General features: G+C 45.3%; 1 protein-coding gene across 9 annotated transcripts in view; it reads right to left on the bottom strand.

Moving 5' to 3' along the window:
* Window positions 1-16911, bottom strand: part of Afdn (afadin, adherens junction formation factor) — a 126167-nt gene that overhangs the window by 20093 nt on the left and 89163 nt on the right. For all 9 annotated transcript variants that reach the window (XM_071612848.1, XM_071612851.1, XM_071612852.1 and 6 more), the window contains 6 exons: window positions 3960-4025; window positions 3710-3783; window positions 2887-3005; window positions 1341-1532; window positions 695-786; window positions 167-352 (listed from right to left, as the gene is read on the bottom strand). In XM_071612848.1, the coding sequence (XP_071468949.1) occupies window positions 167-352; window positions 695-786; window positions 1341-1532; window positions 2887-3005; window positions 3710-3783; window positions 3960-4025 (729 nt within the window). The remainder of the gene's footprint in view (window positions 1-166; window positions 353-694; window positions 787-1340; window positions 1533-2886; window positions 3006-3709; window positions 3784-3959; window positions 4026-16911) is intronic.

Genomic DNA, 16911 nt, shown 5'->3' with positions numbered 1-16911 from the left:
TCTTTTTTCCTCAGACCACAAAACCATAAAAGAAAAAAGAAAGAGGTAACCTCACTGTTCTAGAGAAAATTCCAACTGTGCCTCAGAAAGCGCTCATCACCCTGTCTCACTGGTCCCTTTTGTTCCCTCGCAGGTGCAGAGGTTTGTGGAACCACTTGCTTCTAACCTGAATGGCAACACTGGCATGACTGCTATCTGTGTGCATGTGGGGCTTCTCCTCATAGTCTGGCCACTGGTTCTGAGGAGGAACCATGCGATCCTGGGATTTGGAGGCTGGGAACGTGAAATATTCTCTGGTGTATGTCTGAGTCGGGATGGGGTAGGCTTCAGGTCTGGGTGGAGGGCTCTGCTCCTGCAAATTGTGAAGAACAAGGAAGAGTGAGTCATTTGCAACTTTAAAGAGATTAATTCCGTTTCCAGTGATCTGTTTTACGATAAAAAACCCTATATATGTTAAATACTGTATTAAAAATTAAAAGTGTTTGACTCCATATTGTGAATAATAAAACACATTTCATTTAGTTCAACATGAATTTACCTGACTAGTTACTAAAAATCCAAAAATTAAATGCTATAAATCTGAGAGTCAGAACCAAGGCCACTTTGCTGAGTAAGAGCTGCTTTAGGTAACTGGGATGGTCCCAGGGGACCTAAGGACCTAAGAGAGGTGAGAGCCACAGCACATCAATCAGACCTCAGCGCAGAGGTTCCCGGTGGAGACAGACGTTATCTTGGCTGTGGTTCCAGAGGAATATGGGCTCTTCCCTCCAGGACTCGGCGGCTGATCTGTTGGAAACAGGGAAAGGTTTCATAGTAAACCAACCACCTGAGAAGCACGTGAGAGTGTCCTTAAAGGAAGCAATGGTGTCCCACATACCACCACACTGTTCACACCACAGATCAGAGAAACACATGAGGTGGGGGAGAAGCTGGGTCCACCCAGCTTGCAGACCCAGCCCAGAGCTTTTTCCAAGACTAGGGATAGGGTAAATAGTGAGCACGCCAGGCTTTGAGAATCTTGTGCCTCACTGTGTTTCCTACTATAACTTCTCCTCCTTTCTGTTAACAACCCCTGAAAAATGTCAAAACCATCTTGGCTTCAGTTGGTAATTTGCCAATCTTGGTCAAAGACATTACCAAGACAGTTTGCCCAGAGCATCAACTGGGCTTTTACTTCTGTTACAAGAAAAGAATGTTAAGAATGTTAGTCCCGACACCCCTTGTCTCTCACTCCGCCAAAATACGCAGGTGATGACACCTGAATAGCTAACACAGAACCATGCCCCCTCACTGCTGACTGTGACCACGTGGGTACTAAGGAAGGAAGTGACCCCTCTTACTTGCCACGTTGGGGCTAGAGCGATGGTCAGCTCTGTTTTTCATCAGTCTGTCATCTGGCAATTTCTTTGGTTCACTGTACTCTGCCCAGGGCAGCTGAGGACTCTCTGGCGACCCATTTTGAGCTGAATTATTATAGAGCTCAAAACCTTCACTCTTTGGTCGGGGTTTACCTGAGCCACGTCGATCTGAAACTGAAATCAAAGTACATTCAATATCTCTTCATTGGTTGAAAGATCTTAGACACCTTGTTTAGCTTTAAAAGGAAGACAAATTCTAAAAATATTTAAATTTCATAAGAACTTTTCCCAGCAAGAAAATAGTGATTTTTATGTAAAGGTAGATTCTTTGTATAGAACTGTTAAAAAGCTTTCAAATAAAAATCCTGAGAATATAGAAAGCATCTCACTTAACCAGTATCTACAGAAAAAAATACACTTCTAAAATTCTATTCTCATCAAATGACACCCATGTAAATAACCCCTTCTAAAGTAAATTTAAAAACCAGGAGACAAATGTGGTCTGCTTGTTCCTCAAGACTTGCAAATGGTCTTGTCACTGGATCGATGGGGTCATGGCATTGTTATGGTGCCAGCTGTCTGCGTCCCATGTTCTACCTGCTGCCGACTCTGATCTGCTGTGTGCACTTAGGGGCTTCCCTCTCTGGCTTCTAACTCAAAGTCTAGTTTGCTTGTGTCCTGTTGTATGGGGTGGGGTCAAATGTAAGAGGCATGCAGAGGCAAGGCTCATGATGAATGTGTGGTTAGCTGGGGCGCCCTCCCCGCCTGCTGGCTTCAGTAAGCAAAGGCGCCTGCCAGGGCCTGGCATGCTACTTCCAGCTACAGACGTCAGGTTCTGTGGAGAAGAGGGCTCTGTGAAGACCACACTTCACAAGCTGTGCACATATTAAAAAGGGTATTATTTCAGAGATCTGGAAGGTATGCGATGACTTCAGAGAGTGAGTCATTATGTTTTTTCTCCTTGAGGTTTCTGAAGGGATTCTTTACAAAGCCTTGAGTTTATATTAATTTCATCGTGAGATGTTTTTGATGTAGTTATACAAACACAGTTCCCACAAATAAATTATTTTAAAAACTGAATTTTTAATTTAAAGTGAATTACATACACTAAGATACATAGCTTACTTCAGCACATGTGCGAACATTCCTTCAGTAAAGAATGCGCCATGTCCTTTAAGGACCTCCCACCCTAGGCTTGCCTATCAAAACTGAATCTTTACTCACTCACGACTGGCTAAGCACCTATTTGCTCCTGGCCTACAGAAGCTTATTAGCAGCACGGGATCAGCTCCACGGGAGCAGAAAGGAACTGGAGGATCAGAATGGGCTCCCAGGGCAGGTGGCACCATCTGAGTCTTGCTATTGTGCTTTCAGCCTTGACATCCTTATTTTCAGAACTGAGACAGTGATAATACCAGCACTGGTTCTGCTGTAACTATTAACAAGTCATGTCTGATACATCTAGCACACAGCATAGGGTCAGCAGAAGCCAGCTGCCCCTGGTCAGCGAGGACTTCATGGTCCTTACTTCTCTGCATCATGGGGGATGGCTGGTTGAGGAGGGTGGCCAGGCCGTGATAGATGGCACCTTGCTTTGCTACCTCGAGTGTAACCACGGAACTTGTTCTTGTCATAAGTTCTGCTGCCCTGGGAAGAGAATGTCACCAGTGTAAGAAAAATGAAATCATATTCACTGTCACTTTGTCATCCATGGCAAACACAGCCACCAATCATGTCACCCAGCCTCATTTGCCATTTTGGACAATTCTGACTTTCAGACAAATTACCTTCTGCCACTTCCTTCCTTTGAAAAACGAACCATAAATGCATGCTAACATATCCCCTAATATATTAAGATAGTAAGATTAGCTGGGTGTGTGGTGGCATATCTCTATAATCTTAGCTACTTAGGAGGTTGAGGCAGGGGAATCCCCAAGTTTGATGTCAACCTGGGTATTTAGTGATACTCTGTCTCCATTCCCTCACCCCCCGCCAAAAAAATAAATAAAATAAAATAAATGGGGCTATGGATGTAGCTCAATAGTAGAGCACCCCTGGGTTCATTCCTGTTAGAAAAAAAAAAAAAAGATGATATTCAAAAATTATAAATTTCAGAAAGTACTGAGTATATGTGTGTGTGTGTATCTCTAGTTTATAAGAAAGTATTCTAGACTAAAATATATAGTTATAATTTGATAGCAAAGGAAATGTCAAATACACTAGGAGTTTACACTTAAAATACTATAGAATAATAAGGGCACAGAGCTTTTTAGCTTTCATCTCCCAATTTCAAAACTGTATGTGAAAATCACATAAAAACACTAAGCTTTCAAATAATCCATGGGTCATACCTTTCCTGAGAGAGCCCCACCAGACTGCGTCCATCCACACTGAGGAGCTGGTCTCCTGCTGCTAGTCGTCCATCCTGGCCCACCATGCAGTGTGCAGACACATTGCGGGAGAAGAGAAGCAGTGTGAGCAGACTGGCTGTCCCCCTAGTCCTGCCCAGTCCCGCTCAGCCAGGGGCACCAGCACACAGCACCCATCCCATCCATCAAGCACAGGACATCAAAAGCCTGCCTCCTCAGCAGTGATACTGACCACATCTGCAGCACCTCCTTTCACGACAGACTTGACATAGATGCCCAGTTTATCCTGGCCAGCGCCCTACACAAAAACAAGGTAAGAAGCTGAGTGCACAGCAGGAAATGAAATGGGCAGCAAAGTGCAACAAACCAAAACTTGCCGTGAGCGCGCAGAGAGCTGCACCTCACTCCAGAGCTCTGAACTACTTCAACAGAATCAACACTCCACTTGCTACACCTGAAGAAACTATAGAAAATATTTCTACTTTTTGATTCCAAATTTGGAAAAAAAAAAAAGCTCCTGAAAAAATCAATTTTCATAAATCAGTCGATAAGACTGAAATGGACTTAGAATCCTGAACTGACCAAGAAGGGTCCAAGCAGCTCGCAAGTCAATAATCAGCACTTACATGACAAATGCTGTTAACCACGGGGCAGGATTTCTACCCTCTGCAATTCACCCTTACATCCATGTTCTTTTCAAAATTTAAAAAGAGAAAACGAGTATTTTTTTTTTTTTTTGTGGTCAATAATAAGAGGGACTTAGGTAGTATGAGAAAAGTATGCATTAAATACTGTAACTTACACTTTGTAACTCTAAACAAATAGTAAAGCTACAAAACCCAAGCCATATAAAGTTGTTACATTATTCTTTCATAATAAAATGACACATACTTAGGTATATGTATAATTACAGAATCATCTATATTCTACTTAGACATCACAATTACAAGATAAAAATTAACACTGGATAGTTTTCTAGGATCATCAAAGGAAAAATTACACATGAAATCTTATTTGGGTATTACTGACAGTCTATGATTGAGTACATACATTTTTAAGCCATGACAAAGGTAAATTCATATCAACTTAAACACTTAGGAATTATTACCTCATACAAGAAAGTATATAAGATACCACAGAAAGGGAAAAAAACAATGATTTTAGCAAGTCACTTAATTAAAATAGATTTTTTACAAGACCCTGTGATGATGCAATTTTCAGTTGGAAACTATCCACATTTCCCCCATTTGTTAACAATTTCCTGTCCCACGTCTATAGCTGCATTCCCCCAGTTGCAGGCAGCCCCGTGAGGTAGCCCAGCACTGGAGAGTAATCACTCTCCACGACAGCCATAGAAGCCTCCCTGGAGCAGGGCAAATCCTGCGCCTTTCAGACAGAATGAACCCATACTAGATACCCAACAAATGGCAATTTTCTGACCTCAGCCAGTCACTTAGCAACGTCAGTAAACTACACTTTTTACCTGACCTCACCTGAGCAGGTACCACCTTCCTTGGTCAGGGATCCAGGAACACACAAGACCTGACTTCTAAAACCTCACCTGTCCATGTACCACCTTCTTTGGTCAAGGGGCCCAAGGCACATACAGGACCTGACTTCTTTATTTTTTTTTAATTTTTTTTTTTTTAGTTGTAGATGGACACAATAACTGTATTTTATTTTTATGTGGTGCTGAGGATGGAACCCAGTGCCTTCCACATAAGAGGCGAGCACTCTACCACTGAGCTATAACCCCAGTCCAGGACCTGACTTCTAAGGCAGCCCCAGCTGCTGTTAAACTGGGTTAATGATCTAATTAGTCCAAGTGTCACATATTGATATCTTTGTGAGATACAAACAACTTCTTAATTGCACAACACAGCTGTTCAAATGACCATTCTGCTCATTCAACAAGCCTCCCCTGTGTGCCCCTCCTGCCATGAGCTCTGTGTTTGCACATGTGAAAAGAGACATGGCTGCCTGGATGGAGCCTACCTGCCAGGAGGGCCTCTGCTTGCTTGTAGGCATCAATCACTCTGCCAGGATACTGAACCCCCTTCCTTTTCTGGTACTGCTACATAACTGTTCCCTATTACTTAGGCCAGATTTTTTTTTTTTTTGGGCGGGGGGGGGGGGGGGTTACCAGGCTCAGACCACTGAGCCACATCTCCAGCTCTATTTTGAATTCTTTATTTAGAGACAGAGTCTCACTGCGTTGCTTATCATCTTGCTTTTGCTGAGGGTGGTTTGAACTCATCATCCTCCTCCCTCAGCCTCCTGAGCCGCTGGGATTACAGGCCTGCGCAACTGCGCCGGGCTCAGATTTTTTTAAAGTTCTAAAACAAAGACTTTGTTGTTCTGTTTCCTGCTTGACTGATAGAAAAGCAATGCTTACTGAATGTCAGAACCACTGCTGGTGGGAATAGGCTCTTACTTACCCATGTTTTCACGTAGTGGTATCTTTTGATTAATACAACACTGACTTAAAATAATAAAAATATAATAAAAACTATCCTCATGTGCGAGCAATAGGAGTATTTTAGTAAAAATAACAAACACATATTTTAAAACAATAAATCAAGATTCCTTTCCCCATTTCTGGTATGCTTTAGAATATTGCCATGAATATAAAAGCCCCTCAATTGCCTACTTAGACAAACTGTAAGACGATGACTCTTTATGGCATAACAACTCTTCTGCCTCTCCCTGTTGCCCATCTGCAGGGGCTCCTTGGTACTCAAGCTCATCTAGGAAGGGCCATGACAACCCTGACTACTGCAGGTTGCTCTTGTCAGGAACGTCTTCAATCAATCTGACATTCAGGAATCACAGCCCAAGGACTCCATTAAACCTACTACATCAAAACGACATTCTAGACATCTACTACACATGGTGAGGTTGCAGACCCCATGTCCGTAACAAGTACATCTAAGTAACCTGAAATCCTGTGCTGCTTTAATTAGGCAACTTACAATATTACACACAACATGAAATCTGCAAATCCAAATTTAAATATTAAAGTAAACTGATCATGAATTTCAGAAACCTCCAGCAAGACCAGGACGCCGTCTTGCAGCAGAGGTGTTTGCCTCTCCACTGCCAATCTGCCTCTCCTAAAGCCTAGTGGGAACCATCTGACCTGACCAGACTTCTCCGTGGTCACAAGCTGCCTCTGCATAGGCACTTGAAGCTCCCCAGCTCGGGTTCAAGTACAAACCGCTCCCAATCATGCTCCACGTCACCCTACGCTGACTCTTGTTCCTGATGTTGTCATTCTCTCCACACAAAACATCCTTCTGATGCCATGAATCTGCCCAGATTCATTCGACCCCTAGGCTCACCTGCCACCCACCAGCCGCCATCTCTTCTCATTTGTGCTCACCATGGGGTTTTCCTTGTTCCCCTGGAGTGCATATTTACTGGGATAAGGAGTCTGAAGTTTTAATGAATGGATGAATACTTTAGTAAGTGAAGAAGGAACAGATACATGTCTATTACATAGGAATTAGCAATACATCTTCGTAAAATTAGTTTAGAAAGTTAGAAAGCCTAAGTGTATCAGATGATAGATGAGCTCACTTCCTGTGCAGCTCAGTCACATACCTTCTGTAAAAATCTGTGAACACAACTGCTGTAGAGAATTTACAATGCCTCTGGTGGTTATTTCAGAAAAACAAATTTATAGAGGAGTAACTTGAGATGAAAGACCACTAAGGAATTTCTGATCATCTGCATCAGAGCATAAGGATAGTTACTTTCATCCCCAATACCATACTGTTGGCCCAACTATAAGAGGCTCGCTGTGTCAATCTGCCCACAGTAGTCCTGGTCTGACAACCTGGACAGCAGAGAAAGAAGCCAGACATACTGGAAATGGACAGCTACTGGACAGGTGCAAAGGAAAACCCAACTGCTGAGCCCTTACAATTCCTTAGCTGTAGGGAGCCCCCTTACTACCTGCCCATTTCATCTGAATAGAAATAACACGTTAGCCTAGGATAAAAAAATATGTAAGATAAAATTCATTAAACCACTTAATTTATGCCCAATTTCTAAATAGTAATGCACAATAATATAACCCGGCCCAGTAAGACTGAACTCAAAATTTATTATGTGATACATTAGCTTCTATTTTACACAGACGCAAACGTGATTAACTCAATCTATGGTAGTTCTATCCCTTTCCCAGTTGGGGAAGGAAAGTGAGGTGCAGAAGTTATGCCTTCTCTGCCACTGCATGTTAGCAGACAGCACATCAGTCACTAAAGCTGAAAGCAGAAGCTTTGTACATACCAACTAGAAGTCAGTTCAGGAACATACAGCAGGTTATGGCTGTTGGTGGACTGGTATTCGTCAGCCTACAACCGTGCCATCCAGTACAACCCTTGAAACATGGCTTTAGAATAGGCATCTGAGTATAAGACACCGACATTTCAAGGCATGTTTGGAAATACTGACTTTTACGCTGATCACATGCTAAAGCAACATTTTGAGTGTAGTAAATAAAATGAAGCATTATAAGAATGAATTTCACTTGTTTCTTTTTTAAAAAATGTAGCTAATAGAAAATTTCTAATTACCGATGTGGTTCACAATATATTTTTATTGAACAGCCCTGCCCTGATATTGAAGGATTTTCACAGTATGTATGCTATCAGAACCAGAGTAACTAGTAATGAAATTATAATTATGCAGATAACTGGTCAAAATAAGATCTTATAACAACATACACACAAACATTATGCTCTGGTTTCTAACCATGAGTAAAACAATAAGTGCCATTGTAATTGAGAACACGACATAGTAGAGCAATACATAAGAGCTAAATAATATTAAGAAGTTATTGCCTAAAGGTACCTAAGATGGTATTTAAAAATACTGCATTTTGGTCTACTTATTATTTGCAAAATTAACATCACAACCATTTAGGATTACCCACTCCTCATTCAACAGGCCGGTTCCCTTACACAGTAAGCAGGACATGCCCTCTCCCTGATTCCAAACAGGGAGACTGACAGGGAACACATACGGGGTCAAGGGACACAGAGATGCCACCCACAGGGGGTCTGCATCCCAAGCTTAAAATGCACTGGTAGCCACTCTCCTTCTCAGAGGAAAGGGGCTTTGAGGAGAGAGAGAAAGGAGGGCAGAGGGAGAAGAGGGCGCAACAGAACCTCAGCTCAGCTTTACCTCTAGATGGTCACACCTGAGCACAGCAGAGCAAACGCACAACTAGGAAGACAGAAGTAACTCCATCTCGCCACCGTGTATTGCTTAGCTGCGAGACTGCACTTCCAGCCGCCTCAGCCGAGGAGGGGAAGGCTGCTCCTCAGGCCCGCTCTGGCTCCTCACCTGCCTTCTCAGAAGCGGGCAAAGACACCCATCCTCTGCCTTAGGTGGATACAGGCATAAGCAGGAGCCGGCACTCCAGACACTCCAGGAGCAAACAGAGTGTGTGGGAGTCCGTATGAGTAACAGCACGAAAACATCATTAAGCAACAATCCAGAAGGAAAAAAAAAATGCTGGAGGAAGAAGGTGCTGCCAAGCTGCCTGGCCCAGCCCATTGTTCTCAGGTGCGGAGGCCAGCCTGGCGCCCGGCTGGAGCTGTAAACAATGTGGGCCTGGGACCTAAGAGCCCCATGCAGCACGCAGCTAGCTCACACCCACAGTTCTCAGGGCTTCAAAGGCTTTATCGCCAAACTATCAAAATCCAAACTGGAGTTTAAGAAACATCCGGAAGAGTTCTCTTTTTGGTAGGAATTACCTTAATGTTTAAATAATCCGTTCTAAAATTCATTCCTTACATAGCTTCAACACCGGCAACCCTGAGAGTAAATGATAAATCATCCTAACAGACATGGTATGATACACAAGGCAAGCTTGACCTTCATGGGCGAAATGCTAATCCCATTGGTTTGTTGCTTACTCTTTTTGTATCAAATATAAAGAGGAAAAACCAAAACACACCCCATCACCCAACTCTTCTCTCTTCACAGAATGAAGAAGCAGAAGAGGCTGAAGCTGGGTCCCAAGAAGGCCCAAGAAACCCCAGCAGTGTGTGTGTGTGAGAGAGAGAGAGAGAGAGAGAGAGAGAGAGAGAGAGAGAGAGAGAGACTGTTGCCAGGGAGGAGGCACCCCAAGCTTTCCTTGGACTCGCAGAGTGGTGAGAGGCCCTTGGAGGGACCCTTCCCCTCCTCACAGAGCTGGCCACGGTGGATCTGCACAGGGGCACACCTGGACCCGTAAGCCTGATGGGGAGGCGGAACAAGGCTTTACGTGCACCACACTGTGAGAAGACAGTTCATCAGAGGACTGACAATTCATATTCTTCCTATTTTACTACTATAACAAAATCCATCAATATTTCAGTCAACCCAAGAAATTAGCCCTTGGGCCATAATTTTTTAAAAAATCAGTGAAAGAATCATTCTTTTAAAATAATTTACTATTTTTCTTTTGGCACAAAAATATACTATTTTCTTGTTCACAGGTAAAAGTCACAGAGGCACTTTGTCCTTTCAAACGACCTAACAGAGTCGCTCTGTGCGCCAGGGAGTGGTCTTCACAAAGGGCCCCGACGAGGTGACTGCACTCTCCACCAGGATTTCCCACACAAGAGGATGGTCTCAATCCCTTCAAAGGATGAAATTACAGTTTCTGGAAGCAAACTGCTCCTCAAATAGTGAGAGGCATATTAACCAACACTGCTTTTCTTCTTTTTAATAGAGGCATCTTGTGTTTTAAGATGAGTTTTAAAAACTTAATCAGTATCTAGTCTAAAAGCACAAACATCTTTAAAGCACTAATTAACCTTCCATTTTTACACGGGCTAGTAAAAGGTCCTAAGTACTTTTAAACTTGTCATTCTCATGTTGCTTAAAAAAAAAAAAAAGAAAAAGAAAACAGGTTTTGGAGAAAGGTTACAGGAACCCCACTCAGTACAGCAAACAGTCAGGTGGTGGCTATTCCAGTCCTCAGCCCTGGCAAGCCACACAGCTGCAGTTATCATTGTTTAAATAAAGCGGTTTTCACCATTTTGTAACCAGCAGGATCAAATATTATGGCTTTTCTCTCAAATAAAAAGCATATAAAGGCTTTAAGTTTTTACAAACCTTAAGAATTTACAGCATAAAGAGAGCACCAACCACTTGGGTGTGTAATCACAGCTACATTCAGTGGTTCTTCACAAGCAAGTTAATTATCAACAGGCCTGAACAAGTGGCCTGGAGGAGAAGCCTTTGTCAAGGATCCCGGAAGAGCCCTCAAGAAACTCACCGGTTCTGTCCTTCCAACCACAGAGAACCACATTCTCCTCTCTAGGACAACAACAACAGCTCCTGAGCTGAAACCAGCCGCCCACTTCTCAGTTTTCAAGCAGCCAACAGCTGGCTTCTCAAGATGGGGAGGGCCACAACCCCACGCTGGACGCTCCGGCACGGATGGCACCTATCACACACGGGTTAGCACCAACGCGACACAGGCTCTTACGCAACCAGTGCACTCCGACTCCCATTCACTGTGCACTTTATTAAACTTTAAAAAGAGCTGGAAAAATAAAATTATTTCTTTTTCAAAAATCCAAACTACACAGGAAGCATCATGTTGTCCCATAGATAGTAAGAAATAGCAAGCCGAATTCCCTAAAAACAACGTTTCAAAACAAACTGTACACACACCCTGCTTCCCCATCATCTGGATTTCATAAAACTAACCAGCATGCAGAGGGCGAGGCGGAGAACCTCACATCAAACACAGTTCAGGGTTACAGCAGCTCAGCCACACACCAATTAAAAAAGGAAAGAGGCCTGGGCGGAACACAAACCCAGTTCCAGTGAGCAGCAGCACAGACGCAGGAAGGCAGGCTCCTCCGCAGGAAGGGACACTGGGCTGGCTAGCCACAAGACCACAGGAGCATCAGTGGCCCTGCTGCCACTGTGCATGCTCTACACCAGACACACAAATGGGGAGCTACAGCCACCACCAAAGCACCAAAGGCAAGGAAACAGGCCTCAGAGGGGTGGCAATTGCATGCTAGTAGCAGGATCAGAGTGGCTCAGAGTGGCACAGTGTGCCCTGAAGCCTGTGCAGCAGCAGCAGAAGGCTGTGTGGCACACACGGCTGGGTAGGAGGCAGGGCCCACAGGGCCACCTCCTGCTGCAGAAGGCTGCCACACACTGAACCACCCTGTACCAGGAAACACCCAGCAAGCTCACAAACAAGTCCAGGGCTTTAACTCTGCACACCTGGGCACCTCTCAACCACATCACGTTATCCTGGAAGTGCCCAGGATGGGACGCCTGCCTTCTACTGTGGGCCTTCCTCTCAAGAACCAGGGACACCACAAGTAAGCCAGAGGAAAACGAGCTGCATGAGGACTGTGCCCAGGGGCTGCTTCTCCTCTGGTTTTCACTCCAAGGACACACGTCAAACAGATATCAGAACTAGTCTCAATTCTGAAATCAGACGCTGCCGAGGGAAGGGCGGTCTTCTCCGAGTTGTCTCCTTAGGGTGCCTCACGCCAGCTCCAGAGGCTTGTCTCTGGCCCCAGCCTTCTCAGCTCCATTCCCCAAATCTGCCAGGTACCATGTTCACTTATGAGGCTCCCCAACCTTAAGTGCAACCTGTTTAAACCCAGCTCTCGGGTCCCGGTGCCCCATCCCCTCGGCCCTCCCCTGTCTCTAGCAGCTCCACTTTTAGTGACACCAAATGTACCTGCTGCTCAAGACAGAACCAGAATTTATTTTGATATTCACCCAAGTCACTGCCCACTCAAACACCGTCTTCCTACACATGTATGTCAGCACTGATTCCCAGCCAGAATCCACCAGCCCCTCAGCAGGGCACAAGAGTCGAGGCCTGCCTCCAACAGGGTCTGTGAAGCCACTCAGGCCTCGTCACAGCTGCACACCTGCCATGGACTGCTTCCTGCCACCCTGCTGGCTGCTAGGATCTTGGGTGGGAAACCAGCACTGAAAGACTCTGATGCATGTGCCACAGAGCCGGGGAGCTGAATTTCAACCTTTGCTTTCATCTAAACCTCTTGGAAGGTCCCTGCCTCATCTATAATCCAATCCTTCACCCCCTCAAGACCCACCTTCTCCAGGTCCTGCCTCAGGAGATGGCTGGTAGCTCAGCATCCACTCTTGTCATATAACTTTATCAGAAAGCTCAGTCATCTGCAAACCATCCTATACTTGCTTGCAGGTACACAGAGCACGTATTCATGCAACAGAGACCACGAGGCTGCAAAGTAGAGCCCAGCTACAGTCGGCCCCCTGCAAAAGCAGTTGCTGACAGCTCTGTGACCTGGCCCACGTGCCCGTGATTTAGACACACAGGCGGCCCCACTTCTCTAATCAGACAGCCCTTGCTTTCCATCAGGTTTCAACTCAAAAGCCATTTCCTCAGTGCCACCTTCACCGAACCTTCTAACTCAGAGTCAGACCGTCAGCAAACATCCCTGCACAAGCAAGGTCCCACGATGCCACCTGGTACTTGCTGGCTCACTGTGTGCCCCCAGTGAAGAAGGGCCTGCTGACAGGGCAGCTGTTTAGCAATATGATGAAGGCAGAGGAAAACTTCGACTACGTAACGAGCAACTTGTAGGAGAGCTGAGTCCAGACTCGGTCTCATTCAATCTGTTTTACAGCTGGGGGTAAGCCATGGCAGGAGGAACTGCACTCTCCTGTGGAAAAACTACTTCTGTTTTCTTTAATTTTAAATTTATGTACTCTACTCACTGTACGAAACTTCTGAAAAGACCAAACAGAAAAACAAAGTGAAAACTGCCTCCAAGCCAAGGAGACGTCTGCCCTCCCCTACAGCTAGAATTATACTCTACTTTTCACCACTAGGCTGTGATACCCTCTTTGGGATAAACATTCTAATAAGCCACTTACTAAGTTTATCCTAACACTAGGAAAGGTAACAATCCAGTCTTAATAGGACTCCATGGCCTGAATCTAACCTTGGGGGACACCCCCACCACTTTAGTCTTGGGTTCCACAGCTTATACTTTTGTGACAAGGCCAATTCCTGTTGTAGCTCTAGAGGGAGGCTGTGTGCTCCTCAGAGGCTTCTGCACATAAGCAAGTGCCAAGAGGACACACAGCTCCAGAGGCTGGGGTGGGGAGTGCCTGCAGGACAGCTGTGCCGGTGGCCCAGTGCTAAAGGTCAAGCAGCACAGCCTCCCAGGGCTCCAGAGCTGGCTTGAGGCCTGGCCAGCCCTTTCGGCCACAGGTCTGTGTTCCAGCCCAGGGCCTGTCTCTGCTCCTTGCACTCCTTCCCCACTCACCTAGGCCACAACAGGCAAGGCCTTCCTTCAGGCTCCTACCATCTGCTCGTCATCTGACTCCTGGCCTGAATCTTCCTGGGGAAAAAGCAACACAGGGTAGCTCTCTTGTCTTTGGCATCTTGCCTGTGCCTTCGTGTAACAGAGCAAAGGCTGAACTGTGACTTTTGGTTTGGCTCGTCCTAAATGTCCACCTGACACCTGACAGCCTGGAAAGGACAAAAGTTTGGAGCAGAGGCAGAGGATTGCCAGGTGGAGCCTGAGTCCCATTCTCCCTCCCTGCTGTGTCAGAACACCATACTGGAGAGAAGACCAGGGACCTTGGAAAACCAAATGCTACCCATGTCACACAGCAACATAAAACAAGTGGTTCTGGATTGGGAGTTTGATTAAACTGCAGATGACAGTGAGTCTGATATTGGGAGCTCAACCTGCACATCCCAAACTCCGGCAAGATGGGCTTGTGAAGTGACTGCACATGTAACGTGAAGTACAGAAGTTAAGTCTCTTCTGCTCTGTTGTAGCTTCCTCTGCAGTTCTGGGGTGGAACCCAGGCCTCTCCTGTGCGTGCAGAGCACACTAGTACTGAATGTATATATACCCCACCAGAAGTGAAGCCTTCCCTGTGTATCTAAGTATGCTGGGATCAACTGTGATCCTAATGTTTTCTTTATCCTGCAACTGGGTGCTGACCAGCTGGTAAGCACAAAGGGAAAGGAATCACACAGCTGGTACTTCCCTTTTCATATCTTTACATGTTTTGAGGTATGGATCAAGGAAATGGCAAGAGTCTGGAACGTAACAGCCTGTGAGCCCAGGCGCACCAGGGCTGAGCAGGAGTTCTGGACTGTGGGCTAGGCTCAGAGGCTCCACATGCACCCTCCTTCCTTAGAAGTGGCTCTCAGGGACTCGGGCTTCAGAGATGGCCCACTGAGTTCCACATGGGCTTTTGTAGGACACTCCTGAGCGGCAGTCCAGGCCCTTGTACTCCACACCAAGCCAGAAAACTGTCAGTGTCAGCACCCTATTCCTCACCAGCAAACCCTTCATTCCTTGGTGGAGCTGACTCAAGTTTCGAAGCTGGCTCCACACTGCCCTCCCTGCCTCCACCCCCTTGCCATGAGGGCCAGGCCATCCAGCACAGCAGCCACAGGGCTGGTCTGCTTGGCCCCACTTATCTTGTGGCCCAACCAGTCTTCCCTCAGGCCTTTCTTATAGGAGCACACAATCCAGGGACCAGCTGGCTTCAAGGTTTCCACAGTGCTCCACCAATGCTTCTAGGGCAGTAACCTCTTTTTTTTTTTTTTTAAGGACACACCATCTTTATTTTTTTATGTGGTGCCGAGGATCGAACCCAGCGCCCCACGCATGCCAGGTGAGCGCGTTACCACTTGAGCCACATCCCCAGCCCCGATAACCTCTTTTTTTCTCATTTTTCTAAAATGTGCAAATGCAAAGTTTCATGGTACTTGAACTGGATCTTTGTGACTCAGTCTATGGATAACAAACTTCAGAGCTAACCTAGTGAACATTATGTGACCACAGCTGGTAACATTATGTTATGTAAATTAACGTCCATGATTAAAGACACATGACAGTAAATCAAATGCCATTCTTTAAATTAAAAGAAAAAAAACTATTCTTGTTTATCCTGTTTTTTTTTTGTTTTTCAAGAAATATTTTCCCCTACTGTTTGCCAAAGACTGTCAGGGAATGAGGGTGCTAGAGAGAAGGCTCTGCAGTCAGCCCTCGGGAGAGCAAATGCCTAGTGATGTACTGCCAGCTGCAGAATGTGCTTCAAAGAGAATCACAGAGGGACAGCAATGAGAGGGTAGGCTGCCAGTGAAATCTTCGGACGTAGGACACCTGAGCCTTGTTTTGAGAAGGAGCATAAGGAACAAAGATTCCAAGAAAGGGCAACAGTGTCCATAGGAATCCCATGTTAGGAGGCCTGCATGTTCCAGCTCACTGCCTTCAGGAGCCACGAACTCAGCAAGCTCCCTTCTCTTCCACATGTTGGGTGCAGTGTTAGCCTCATGGTCTGCCTCTGTGCCCTCATGCCAATTGCTGAAATACTGTGGATCCCTGGGCAATGGGAACAGCAGGGTTTCAAAGGACAGTTTGTTTATTTCCAATGAGTACTCAGTGTTATGATTTGGATCTAAAAATGTCTCTTGTTATGTTATGCAATGTCACCAATGTTCAGTGGTGAAAAGACTGGATTATTAAGGCTGTAACCTCATTAGTAGATTAATTCATTTGATGGATCACCAATTTAAACGGACTACTGGGTAGTAACCAAAGGGAGGTAGGGTGTGGCTGGAGGAGGTACTTCACTGGGGTGCAGCCTTGGGGACTCTGTCCATGGCCCCTTCCTGTCTGTCTCTCTGCTTCCCGGCTTCAAGGAACAGAGCAGTGCTCCTCCGCCATAATGTCTGTCTCACCTGTCCCTCACCTGGACACAACCAACCATGGACAGGACCTCTAAAACTGAGTAAAAACAAACTTCTCCTTTTCTAAGTTGTTCTTGTTGGGTATTTTGGTTACAGTAACAATAAGCTGATGAACACACTCAAGATAATAGACATTTGGTACAAAGACAAATTTCAAACTATGTTTCCGTTACTATTACCAGTTTAAGAACACTTCTCAGGATATGCTAACAGCCTGCAACACCCAGGGCACTGCTATCGTAGTGCTGCACAGTATCTGCAAGCTTTCCAAACACATTCCCTAGAGATGAGAAACAGGTAATTTTACTGGTAAAGCATTATTTTAAACAAAATATTAGCAGAGTTCACTGAACTGTTATTGAATATTAGCTTTAACAATCATGTTTGTTCCTCTAAAATCGTCTATGAACCCACCAAAGTTCAGGACACACAAACCAGA

Source organism: Marmota flaviventris, chromosome 6, assembly GCF_047511675.1.
Source record: "Marmota flaviventris isolate mMarFla1 chromosome 6, mMarFla1.hap1, whole genome shotgun sequence".
NCBI lineage: Eukaryota > Metazoa > Chordata > Mammalia > Rodentia > Sciuridae > Marmota > Marmota flaviventris.
Note: the sequence above shows the minus strand (reverse complement) of the source record. Positions and strands in the feature narration are given on the sequence as shown.